The sequence below is a fragment of the Myripristis murdjan genome, chromosome 16, assembly GCF_902150065.1.
Source record: "Myripristis murdjan chromosome 16, fMyrMur1.1, whole genome shotgun sequence".
NCBI classification, from domain to species: Eukaryota; Metazoa; Chordata; class Actinopteri; order Holocentriformes; family Holocentridae; genus Myripristis; species Myripristis murdjan.
The window spans coordinates 23629415-23641648 of record NC_043995.1 but is presented as its reverse complement, the minus strand read 5'-3'; the positions used below and the strand labels follow the sequence as shown (position 1 = coordinate 23641648).

The 12234-nt window shown below is 40.1% G+C and overlaps 1 protein-coding gene across 1 annotated transcript in view; it reads right to left on the bottom strand.

Moving 5' to 3' along the window:
- grik3 (glutamate ionotropic receptor kainate type subunit 3) overlaps positions 1–12234 on the bottom strand; it is an 88193-nt gene that overhangs the window by 22088 nt on the left and 53871 nt on the right. The window contains exons 6-10 of the mRNA XM_030072450.1: positions 11728–11898; positions 9521–9664; positions 7543–7650; positions 4839–4952; positions 1824–2027 (exon numbers count right to left, since the gene is read on the bottom strand). Coding sequence (XP_029928310.1) covers positions 1824–2027; positions 4839–4952; positions 7543–7650; positions 9521–9664; positions 11728–11898 — 741 coding nt within the window. The remainder of the gene's footprint in view (positions 1–1823; positions 2028–4838; positions 4953–7542; positions 7651–9520; positions 9665–11727; positions 11899–12234) is intronic.

Here is a 12234-nt window from a genome sequence, read left to right as displayed (position 1 = left end):
TGTAGAGACACTAATCCCCAGTAAACTACAATGCAGCTTATGTCATATATTGTATTGTACACATAGGGACATAGCAAACCATAACACTATAAACTAACACTTAACAGTTATGACCAAGAACTGGAAAGAAATACAGACAAAAGTTAGTGAAGGAGATAAGATAGTTTGCAGTTCACTCTAATGGCATCTAAAGCCATCCATGCCTCTCATGGCATCCCTGGGTCAACTTTCTTCAGTTTCCTTTAAGGTTTATTTTTCAGGTCCACTGAATCAAGATCAGCTTATCTATACAGACAGGGGTGAGAGAAGCACTGGACCACAAAATAGAACCGGGTAAAAGTCCACAAAAGCGGTAACGCACCCTTGGCCATGCGATAGGGAGCAGTAGAGGCAATTGCTATTGAAGAGATTAGAATCTCTTTCTAATAGAAAGCAAACCATATGTTGTTATTTACAAAAAGGGAAAAAGAGTTAAATAAATGCATGTTAGAAATACCTGTTTAAAATGCATTAATTTGGTCATTTACATATTAACGTGACTATCATTAATCCCTCTCACAAAAACTCCTGTGCAAACAATATGCCTGTGGGCACCTGGAGTGGCTCATTATCTAATGGTTGACTATGACTTTGGTTGCACTGGGCCTACCTTATGTGTGTGTGTGTGTGTGTGGGTACGAGATATGGGGTTGCTGAAGTAGCATTTTCTATACACCAAAAATAAGCAGCAAAAAAGATCTATTATTTTTTCTTGAATAGGCAATTGTAAGTGTGTGGAGCTAAAAACTAGAGAGCCATTCAAATTCAAGTTGAATCCAGAAGGTCTGAATACCCCAAATCCTACTTCTTAAAATAACCCATGGAAATCTGTTGTCACAGACAACATTTTTGTTTTTCTTATTTTTAGCCATAACACAGTGATCAGACTCTCCATGGCAACTCACACCATCTCCCTTTATACCAAAGTACAGAGTACTACAAAGTGCATATGTACTGTTTTATGATGGATGCTTGCATCTCCATTTCCTGCCAGCACTTTTCCACCATTAGTAATCCATTTGTTCCCCTCAAGGTTACTATTATCAGCATGGATCTGGCAAAAAGCTTTGAGGGAGAGATAAAGTGCTGCAGTGGTAACCCACCTTTCCTAACCCTTTCAGCACCAAGCCATTGACTCCTGCCATACGATTCCCTCCACTAAATGCCACTTAAGCTATTACAACTTTTCAGCTGAGCACAGTGCTGACACAATGGGGCTGAGGACAAAGAGGGAGCAATGACAGGGACACTTATGAAATGCCAGCAGAGAATTGTGACCATCTCTTCGATGTGAGGCCTATTCTGTGGCCTTTGAGACTTTGAATTTGACATAAGAGCATGGCGTTTCTCCACTATCTATCAGCAATATGATTACTGGTTTGATGTGGTCTAGTTAAAAACATACTCTACACAAGTTCATCCTAGGCTCCTGCTTGATTTATCCATCTAAAGGCTGTGGTTTGTCTCGCTGGAAATCATCAACACACTTATAACTTTTAGGCAACCTTGACAGAGTCATGCCATAAATGTAACTGACAGCTTTGCAGGCTCTTCATGTCCTCTACTCAATCATATCTATATCGCTGTCTACAACAGAGGACATAACCGGCAAATTGGTTCAGAGTCATGTTTTTGTCAATTTGCCCGATGGTGTAAAACACTTAACATTTATATGGAATTGTAAAAGTGTAAAATAGATTGTAATTATGCTTTAGACATCAAGGACAAAATGTGAAACTGCCAACATAATTAGAGGTAATTAGCAATGCACCAGTACAACTTACATGTTCTATCAATTCCCTGATCATGCCGTTCCACTGGCCCTTGTCGTCCTGAGAGCCATATTTCCCATCAGGCACCAGGCGGATCTCGTACGTGAAGCCCAGGATGTTGGCCAGCTCCTTGAGCAAGTCAATGCAGAAGCCCTCGAAACGGTCATTGCCAACCAGCGCCTTGTCAGACTTCTTAAGCATGACATATGGCTCCTCCTGCACAGACCCAAAACATCAAATGAAAAGCAACGATGAGGTCAGCTTTTTCAATTTGTTTCTGCACATGCACCTAATTGAACCAAAGTGATCTGAGCTGATGAGCTGCTGTTGCATTTAACAGGGAGTGACAGCAGATTCAAGCCCAATGTGTGGCTACACAGTGTTTAAATATGAAAGAGGGCTGAGGTTTGTCTTATATCGGCATTATGTCTTAAGGAGGCTTGAGCTAATTTAGGAGCATAACGTGCATCTTTTGTCTTGAAAAATGCAAAGCAGCGGCCACATCAATATGTTTCCAATGACTAGTGAAGGCGATCCATACAAAAGGAGTATTATAACTTTCGATGTGCCTGCAATGTGGAGCTAACTAAGCCCACTGTCTCCCCAAGAATGCTGCCCGCTGACCTATATAGTCGGTGCACAGGTCGGTTCATTTTATGGTCAGGGAGCTGACACTCTTTACTGCCCTGTAATATTCTGCCTGGCTGCTCATAATTTGGGCTGTATAAAAGCTTGATTAGGAACAGAATGCTGCAATGAAATGGAACATGCCGGTGATGTTGTCTTCATCGCTTGTCACTGAACTCACAAGGGAGAGCGACTGAGCCGATGCCTGCAGTGACAATGACTAAGACAGAACAGCTTATAAATGATTTCCTTTATTTAGTTTCTGTCACCATTTCTCAGCCAGATAGACTTGCATATCCTGCTGTGCATTTCACCACATGTTGGTCCATTTATGCATGGACTTTAATACAATTTATTGCCTCCAACAGCCAAACGTATAATTTACAAACTCAGCTCAGTAATTGATTTTCTTGTGAAGGTGACCCCTGCTTTGTGTTTCTCCAACTGTGGCTTGTGTGTCACTAAGTAAGAAGATGCCGCCAAAAAGGAGAAAATAGACGGTCATAGCACTCTTTCTTCTCTCCCAATTTTTTTCCCCTCATGGAGAAGAAGCAGGGTGTTTACAGCAGGCAAGAAAAATACAGAAACGTGTGGTGGTGGCATGTGGAAACCAATTGCACTGTTTGTTCTAATCTCGTGTTATAGGCCTGATGGTAGCCGCCTCTGAAGAATGGCATAAACCAACTACTGTTCTAGTGTGGCATAATTTATTCCATAAATTATAATATAATATAAATGTCTAAAAAAGCCATACATGAAAGAAGCATAAACATCTTTAATTGCTTGCCGTCCAAATATGAAGCCAGTTGGACATTACAATTAGGATGGCCTTTTAAATAAGTAATAAGTGATGAATACTTGATGACAATGCATTTAAAAAGAGAGCAAGTGCTTAACTGCAAACTTTGCTCAAGTTGTCCAATTAACTTGATCAAAAAGTTTGCATGTTAAAGGAAAAAAGTCATTACCATCTGTTTCTAGCCTTCCAATTCTTGCTATTCCCCAAGGTTTGGACTCAAATCAAAGTGTTTATACCAGTTCTACCCTCACAGTCGCAGCATGGGCGTGCATAGCAGAAAGAGGAGGGAGGTGGGCCTGTGCAGAGACATTACAGGCAATGGAGTGCAAACAATTAATGTAAGGAGGAAAACACATTAAGTGTCTTAATCTCTTCGACAAAGTTATCACTATAAAGCTGTCAGACGTCTTGTTCATGCATCACTGGAATCAGTTTGATGCAGTGTCATTAAGCTAAGAGAGGAGATTGATATTAGAGTTGAAACTCTCTTCAGCAATTTGAAAGTACACAGTTTTATGATCTTAAACAAATGGCTCCTAAAGGACTAACAAACCAAGGAACATGTCAAAAAATCTTTTTTTGCGGTAGAAAAAGAAGGAAAACTAAAATTTCACAAAACTCAGATGTAGAAGTCAGATCTCAAAGGTAAACTTTAAGCTCAACCAAGACTAAAATAATACAACCAGGGTTAAATCGGTAAACAACGGAACATCTTAATGGTAGTTAAACATTACACCACCTGCATCTCTGCTCCATTTCTTTTCTTTGAGATAGTTTTAACATAGCTGGCACCAGATAGGCATTAATTATATCCTTTCTTGACCTCACATGCTCATAATTGCAGGCTTGTGGTCCAATCTCGGCATAATGACAGTGTTTATCGTTGTTAACTTGCACGTCTGTCCAGAAACAGCCCATGGGGGGGGGGGCATCTGTGTCAGCACCTCCCTGATAGCTCCACAAAGGCCCTCCAACACGCTTCCAGTGACAGAGTTAAGAATACACCGTGTAATGGAGGACCTGCAAGTGATTGTGAAGTGAAGTTGGAAGGAAGGATTCCCTGTTTACTTTCATCCAGACATGCAATTAATTCAGTTCACAGACAAAAGTCCATTTTATCACACCGGTTCCCTCTTTTATTTTGCTCTGGGCTCTGTTCAGTAAACACAATCAGGATGTGACCTCATGATCTATCTTCTGAATCATTAACAATGCCTATTCAGCATAAAGTCCAATACATCCATTACGATTTGGTCTGGAATATACTGCATATTTTCTATGTCAGTCACAGAGAGAAAAAATGTAAAGCGAGCACACATCCCAATGTTGCAACACATTTTAGATTAAATATTGACTGATACAATAAACACAGACAAGGAAAAGCCTTCAAGCATTCTGAATTGCAGTGTATACCAAAGTATTCACAATTGCATTAAAGCTATTCACGAGATTTTTGTTGTTTTTTTTTTTTTTTTTTTCCTGGAGCTTGAACTTTTGGTGGTGCTCTCAGTAACTTGTCTGGGGGAAAAAAAATAATAAAAAATAACGAGGAGACATAGAGGGTACGGCATCTTTTATGCCAGGCCTGCCAGGTGACCTACCAGGATGGTGGTGATGACGAGAGAGCGGTTAGCCAGGGAATCAGTGATGTTCATCCCTTTCCGCTTGGGCACTTCTGTGATGTTGAGACCTCCAGACGCACTCCACTTCCCCACCTGCGGAAGATGAAAAGCATGTAGCTAAGTGTTCTGTTCACGGTGGTGGGCTGTGACCCCAGCAGACTCCTCGCAATCCAGCCTCCTACATTAGTGCCAGGTTCAACACATCTCCAGCAGCATTAGCTGATTGGCTGAGTCACCTTTATATCATCAGGTCAGGGAGTTTAGGAGAGGAGAAGGTAGATAGGTGTATGTCTTTAAAGGAAGTGACATGAGGGGCAAATCTAAGAAATTGAAGAATCGACTGATGGACAGTGCTGAAATAATGATCATACTTAACAGATGTTTTGCAGAAAAAGATTAGTAGGCCTATAGATGAAACTAGATTAGTCTTATACCCCAAACATGCAAATGTACAATTTCAAAAGATGTACAAGATATAATTAACTACCATTACCTTGAAATTAAGCAATGCTAATACATTATTAAAACCAGACGTAATGAATTCTTAAAATCAAGAGCTCTGCCGCTGCTCCACTCTATCACTATTCAAAAAAAGACACTCATTTTACTTGAAAATCTGTTTCATATAAATTGAAATAATTGTACAAATGAAAAATAAAAATGAGCAGTATAATGAGTTTCTATTACAGAGACAAAAAAGCAGAGGAAAAAAGAGATTTTGTGGTCAGGTGTCCTCCACTTGATGGTTAAAATACACAAGGGAACAGTATTAAACATAGAAAATCAGATAAGCGTCTCTGTATGATTAACACACTATATGGCTATTTCAGGTTTTGCGCCAATGCATTTCTCTACCCTTAGGAGTCCTGTGGAAAAAAAAAAAATAAGGTTACAATTAATTTTGAAACAAAGCGCAGTATGGGGCTGCCAGCATAAAAGACTGGATTACATTGTGGAAGTAATTTTGCTCTGAGTAATCTCACTAAGATAAGCCAAGAGATCTGAACAAATAAAGGGAGTTGTACATATGAGGAGCCCTGAGGCAAAAAGCTCTGCATATTGTAGAGACACTCTCTGGAACATATCATTACCACAAATAGTCCTGTGGCTGTCGGTAACAATCTCCGTTTGCAAGCTGAGCTCTCCACCAAACACTTCTCCCATCCTTCCCGCTCGCTCCATAACTACCGACACAGCTTTTAATATTCACAGGGGTTTGTGCTTGAGGTGGATCCATTTAAAGACATACAAGCCTCCAACAAAAAGCATGAAAAACGTCTGGTAATGTCCTCCCTGCCTAATCCAGAGAGAGGCATATGCTCCAATTTGAAAAGCGTATTAGTTACAGCTTGTCACACTACCAAAGAGAACTCCAGGAGAGAGAATTTTAAAAATATCTGTAAATGCTTTCCACTTCACAAAATTATTTCTAATTGTGCCCAATTACAATTAGCTCAATTCATTAAACATGATTAGCCAAAGAAGCAATTCAAAAGTTATTTACTCATGCCACTAAAGAAAAAAAAAAAAAATCCATTTATTTCACCCTCCTGAACATGCCAGCATCGAGTGAGAGTGCCACTCGGAGAACCTCTTCATGATTCCAGGATGAGCTCAAACTTGGGCTAATATTCAATTACAATGGATTAGTGGAGAAAAGTCCACATCTTAACAGGCTCAAACAGTTAAAGCCGATTCCATGGATATACAGGAGGAGAAAAAAAAAAAAAAAAAAAAAAAAAAATCCCAGCAATCCGCTGTACACTGCTGGAAAAACGTTAACATGCTTGAGTGTGGGATTTGTCAGAGACACAATGAAAAGATGCTAATATGGCGTCAAACACTTTTCATAAGATGACTGTGCCACAACTTCATTTACAGCACACAGGACAAGATGCCAGTGAAAGGGAGAAAAATTATTTCAAAGCAGCAGCGTTACAAGCTCCAGTCTTGAACAGCAGGGTTACAAGCTGAAAAGCCCCAGCTATTATATAGTCTTCAGCCTTTAGGGAGTGCTTGAGGAAGTCATAATGGGACTTATCCCTATTTGATGTATTCATAATGTATGAAAGCCCTCTAGTAGACAAAGCTGTTATAGTCCAGAGGGTACTTTGCTTTCCAGTGTAATAAAATAAGTTCTACATTACCATCCTTTTAGCTCTTTCCCCCCCTTTTTTTGTAAAACATGTTTATACAGCTCATTACCACCAAACAGCATTTTGGGCACCTCAAATTACCATTAAGAGAGACTGCAATTAACACCCTAATGTGTACCCTAATCCAATTTGCTTTATGATCCACTAACTTATGCTTATGTTGAAACAGCCAATTTGCTTCCTTGTTAGGAGGTAAATGATATTGTCAAATTATTCATTCCGCATCAAGAGCTGAATGTGAAATGAATTTCTAAGATCAATGTTCTTCATAATTCTTTTGGAAAGTAAAGCCGTCGCAAAACTTCCTCAGTGAGGAATGTGTTGAGAATTTTTTTTAATTCTCGTTTCAGCACAAGAAATGATCTCAATGGAATATCCTAATTAAGATGGGGGAAAAACTGTTTTGTCTTACAGTAAGCTTGTTCATTTGAAGTAAAACATGAGCAAAAATACACTGCAACATCAGCTGAGGGCCAGCATTACAGGTTGTCAACTAAACTTTGGAATAAGATCCAGAAATACGTTACCTTTTCTAGTCCCTCTTCCTTTAGGCTGATGATGTCCAGGTCAAAGTCTGTACGGAGCCCGGTGGTCTTGTTGAAGGATAGCCTCCCCGTCAAACCATCCCAGTGGGACTGAAAAACAATACATCTCGATGTGTAGATCCCCACTTTCAACAGCATTCACAGAGTGGATGGATACAACATGAATCAACAAATAAGCAAAGGCAAACATACAAGTACCGTAGACAAAAAATAAATAAATAAATAAATAAAAACATACATGCACCTACCACACACTACAACACCCTTTATCTGTCAGTGAGGGTAAACTCACACCCACACATACACCCACATACCAAAAGTACAAACACAAACCGCACAGGCTGCATTTCCTTTTTTTAATTACATTTTACATCTCAACGCCTCCAACGCATTTTCCCTCCAGACCACGGAGTTAATTAACAACCATCTCCTTTGCTTGATTCCCCATGAGGGGGAAAAACACATTACTGCCCCCTATTAGCATTCCCTGATACCCCACACCCTTCCCACCCCCCCACAGACACATGCACGCACATGCACGCGCACACACACACACACACGCAATGTCACCGCTCTTTCTCAAGCTTGTGCTGAGAGGCATCCGTCTTCCACCACTAATGGAGCTAACCGCTGCTGTGCCGACTCTCCAAGCCAGACTCAATTCTGTGAGGTCTGATACACTTGCGGTGTTAAGCAGAAACGATCCCAAACCCAAATACCATGTTCAACAAGAATTCCTCTAAATGCCTTAAATATTATTCAGATTATTTTTCCCACAGTCCTGAGGAAAAAAATAAATAACTGAAAATCGCTTAAAAAAACAATTTGTCAACACCTTTAAGCAGAGCCTTTCAGCGGGGTGCTGCAGCCTGTGTGCCTGAAGTTGCACAACAGTTTACCCTTTCAAAAACAAGGAATTATTGCTGAGCTAAATATAGCAGATTATAAAACTCGCAGCACAACTGTTGGCCACAAAAAACTTGGATTATGCTGCAAGAGTTATTTAGAGAAATCCACTGTATTTATCGCTGTAACTGCTCTCTTGTTGGCACTCTAAAACAAATACATTGATTCCAACAGTTTGGTAGAAGAGATGAAGCTGTGGCGGCTGATTTGCTGTGTGTTTGTTGGTTTTATGAACTTCTTCTTTTTTTTTTAATTTTGAGGTGAAATGTTCCTTTAACAATAGCTGAGGTTGGTTCAGTTGTTTGTTCAGTTTGATGGTCAAGTTAAGTTGCTCAGAGTAAAGATGACATTTTGATTTTTGATTTATAAGAACGCTTTTCCCTGGTTGTTAATGTGAGTCATTATGTGTCTGTTTATAAAGCCTACTGTATGGCTATGGCTACATGAACATACAGTAGGCTTTAAAAACTGTTTTTTCAATACCTGATTGTGACTGATAGGTCACTGTAAAACTATGAGCTTAATGCTTTGATGGTTCAACAACAGCAGTGATTATGAGAGGGGAGAAATTAACTCTGAATTTCTGTCATTTAACATTTAGGTCTCAACACCCAAGACAAACACAAATAATTTTGCTGGTTGAACAAATCACGATATAAACACAAACAGCAGCATTTCCATGCACCCCTAATCTGCCATTTTCCGCGGCCTGGTTTGTCTATTCTGAGGCACTGTCAGACTCTCATGTTGGATGAAATAAGAGCTGATTACACAAGTTGTGCTTTCAAAAGGTTACAGCATGTGCCATCCGGAAAATAGGTTATGAATACAGGGAATTTATAAAGATGACAACAACACAGCTTTGATGTGTCTATCAAGGCTTTGTTTGCTTTGTATGTGGATGTGATTGATTTGCCGGGTAAATATGGAGGACCCAAATGACTACACTGTCCTCACTCCGCTCTTATTGTCATTTCCACCGCTCAGTCAATATGCCGCTATATAAACAACACTTTAATCAAACACCAACACGAGACCAAAGGTGTCCCATCACCTCTTTGATGAAACTCATGAAGCGCCCTCCAAATCTCCAGGGTTTGTGACGGTGGCACTGCAGTGAGTTCACAGTCATCTGCGGAGCGTGCTGGTATGAGACAGATACAATGTGGACCGCATCATAGGTCAGAGCTGCATCTGTCTGGAATAAGGGGTGAACATTATTTTAGCTGGTGGTCGTGGACGTACATACACATCTACCAAATCTCTAGGAGACACAGAGCAGAGAAAGAAAAATATGCCCACACAGTCATTTCATCCCACTTTTTTTTTTCTCATATCATCTAGAAATTGTTATAATAATCATTGACTGTTATCCCCCATCCCTCATTTCAAATCCTTTAAGTTCAATTTTGTGTTATACAAGTTATAAGAGTATTGCTAATATTCATATTGCATGAACGGATCAAGCTATTACTAAAAGCACACTACTATGACAATGAAATTTGGGAATGCACAGTGAGAGCACCAAAAAAATCCACTATATTCATACATAAACAAAGCATAACCATACCAGGCAAATATCAAATAGATAATACTTCATAAGGCACATTTGCTATATTTTATCAAGTTTCACAGTATTGGGAAGTTATTCTTTATTTTAAAATAGCAAGGATGAGATTTGCCATATTGGATTTAAAGTTTTGTAAAAGGACTGAAGTAAAAGGAGTCACTGCTTAATATGCGAAATAAATGAGATCAAAATATAATGGCACGACCACCCCGGATCACCAATCAGTGATTCCTATCTGGCATTATGGCAAAAATGAGAACCATTATTTTCTGTATCCTTTTGATTTCTGGAACGAGATCATTTGCAAGACTGTTAAAAGTATATTTCTGCCAGTGCTGTTCACAGGATCAACTGCATTCCAATGTATTTAGCTTTTAGTATTCATTATATGAGGCACATTTGGCAACAGCAGTGCAGGGAAGGATACTCTTTTGCCTCCTGAATTTTTTGGAGGTATGGCTTCAACAAGGTGCTGCTCTTTGCTCCTGGTGACTTGATGGTGTCATATTAACGCTACAAACATCGCCTCCCACCTCATCCACAGGATTTCTGGACTGCATAAGCCAGTGGATTACACCAAAGTGGCTGCTATTTCTCTGGAACCATGTTGAGATGATGAAGCATTGTCCTGTATCCATTTAGGACAAAGAGTTGATTGTGAAAATGACAGGATGCACCTGTCACAAAGAATTTTTATATACGCCGTGGGATTCAAATGATGGTCAACTGATGCTAAGTGGCCGTAGCTGAGCCAAGAACGCATTTCCTATTCCAAGGCACCATTAACACCATGTAGTATAGCGCCATGGATTCAAGCTGCTAATGCTGAATTCTGCCCCTGCCATCAGGATGCCACAACAGAAACTGGGATTCGTCAGAGCAGGTGGCATTTTTCCACTATTCAGCCATCCAGTTTCGGTGGTTCTTTGCCAATTGTAGCTTCATCTTCTTGTTCTTCGTCGACAGGTGTGGAGCCAGGCAGAGTCTTCTGCTGCTGGAGGCCATCTGCTTCAAGGTTTGACAAGTTGTGGCTTCCGAGATGCCCATCTGCACATCACTGTTGTACCGAGCTGTTATTTGCATACTTGTAGCCTGTCTGCTGGTTTTAACGAATCTCGCAATTCTCCTCCCATCTCTGTAATCAACGAGGCATTTTTTCACCCACCAGACCTGCTCAGTAAACTCTAGACACGGTGGTGTTTCTGAGGCCAGTGCATTAAAAAATTTGCCCATGCAACATTTAGTCGAACTGCAGCTGAACTTTTCAATTTGGCCTGCATGTGATATACTTATGACTTATTTATATAATGACTCACAGTCTGGAGAAGTGAGCCGTTTGTGTAAACTAGGAGGAGTAGCTAATGATGTGGATACTGTTTATAGTAATGAAGGCTTTGACTCCAAAATTAGATATGCACTGTTGGAGAAAATATGACATGTACTTCTACACATTGATTTGTGGAGTGTAAGGGAGGTAGATGACATTCCACTATCAAAGTTACCACAGTAAGATCTTTTCTTGCACAAAATTTATGTTCTTGAGGGAAGAAGCATCTCTGTTTTTTGAATACTGACTGAAGGATTTCAGAAATTGCATTCTAAATAAATCATTTTTAGATGGCATATTCATATTCATTGACAAATGACAGGTGTTCATGTTCTGGGACAACTACAGAAGAGCCAAAACATACCGTCATGATGCCCTCCAGGAGGCCTGAGTCTGGTTTGGGTGGTATTTGCCTCTCCGTAGACCATTTCTCCACAATGGATGCAACCTGGGGATTATCCACGTTGAGGATGCGGAAGCCAGTCATGTTGACGCCGCAGAAGCGGTACGGCTCCAGGTCAATGGCCATCAGGTCCTTTTGAGAGACACCAGTAATGAAAGATAGGATCTCAATTAGTTAGTAGATTCAGCCACAATGTTGTTTCTAGCAAATCCTCTGGCTGCTTTCTCCTCACATTAAAAGAGGAGGATGCAGTAGCTGATTAAAGAGATACTATATTAATCCCAAAAAAATAGAAGGGATACACAGCTTTGAACAATTTGAAAGTAAGAAGAATAAGGTGCACTGTGTGAATCAGTGTCTGTCTGCGTAATAAATAAAATCCAAAACACAAGGCTCTGGCGGTGGAGTCACTTTTCTGTTGGCAAATCCTTTTAGAATTGACAGATTTTGTTATTGTTTTGGTACAGC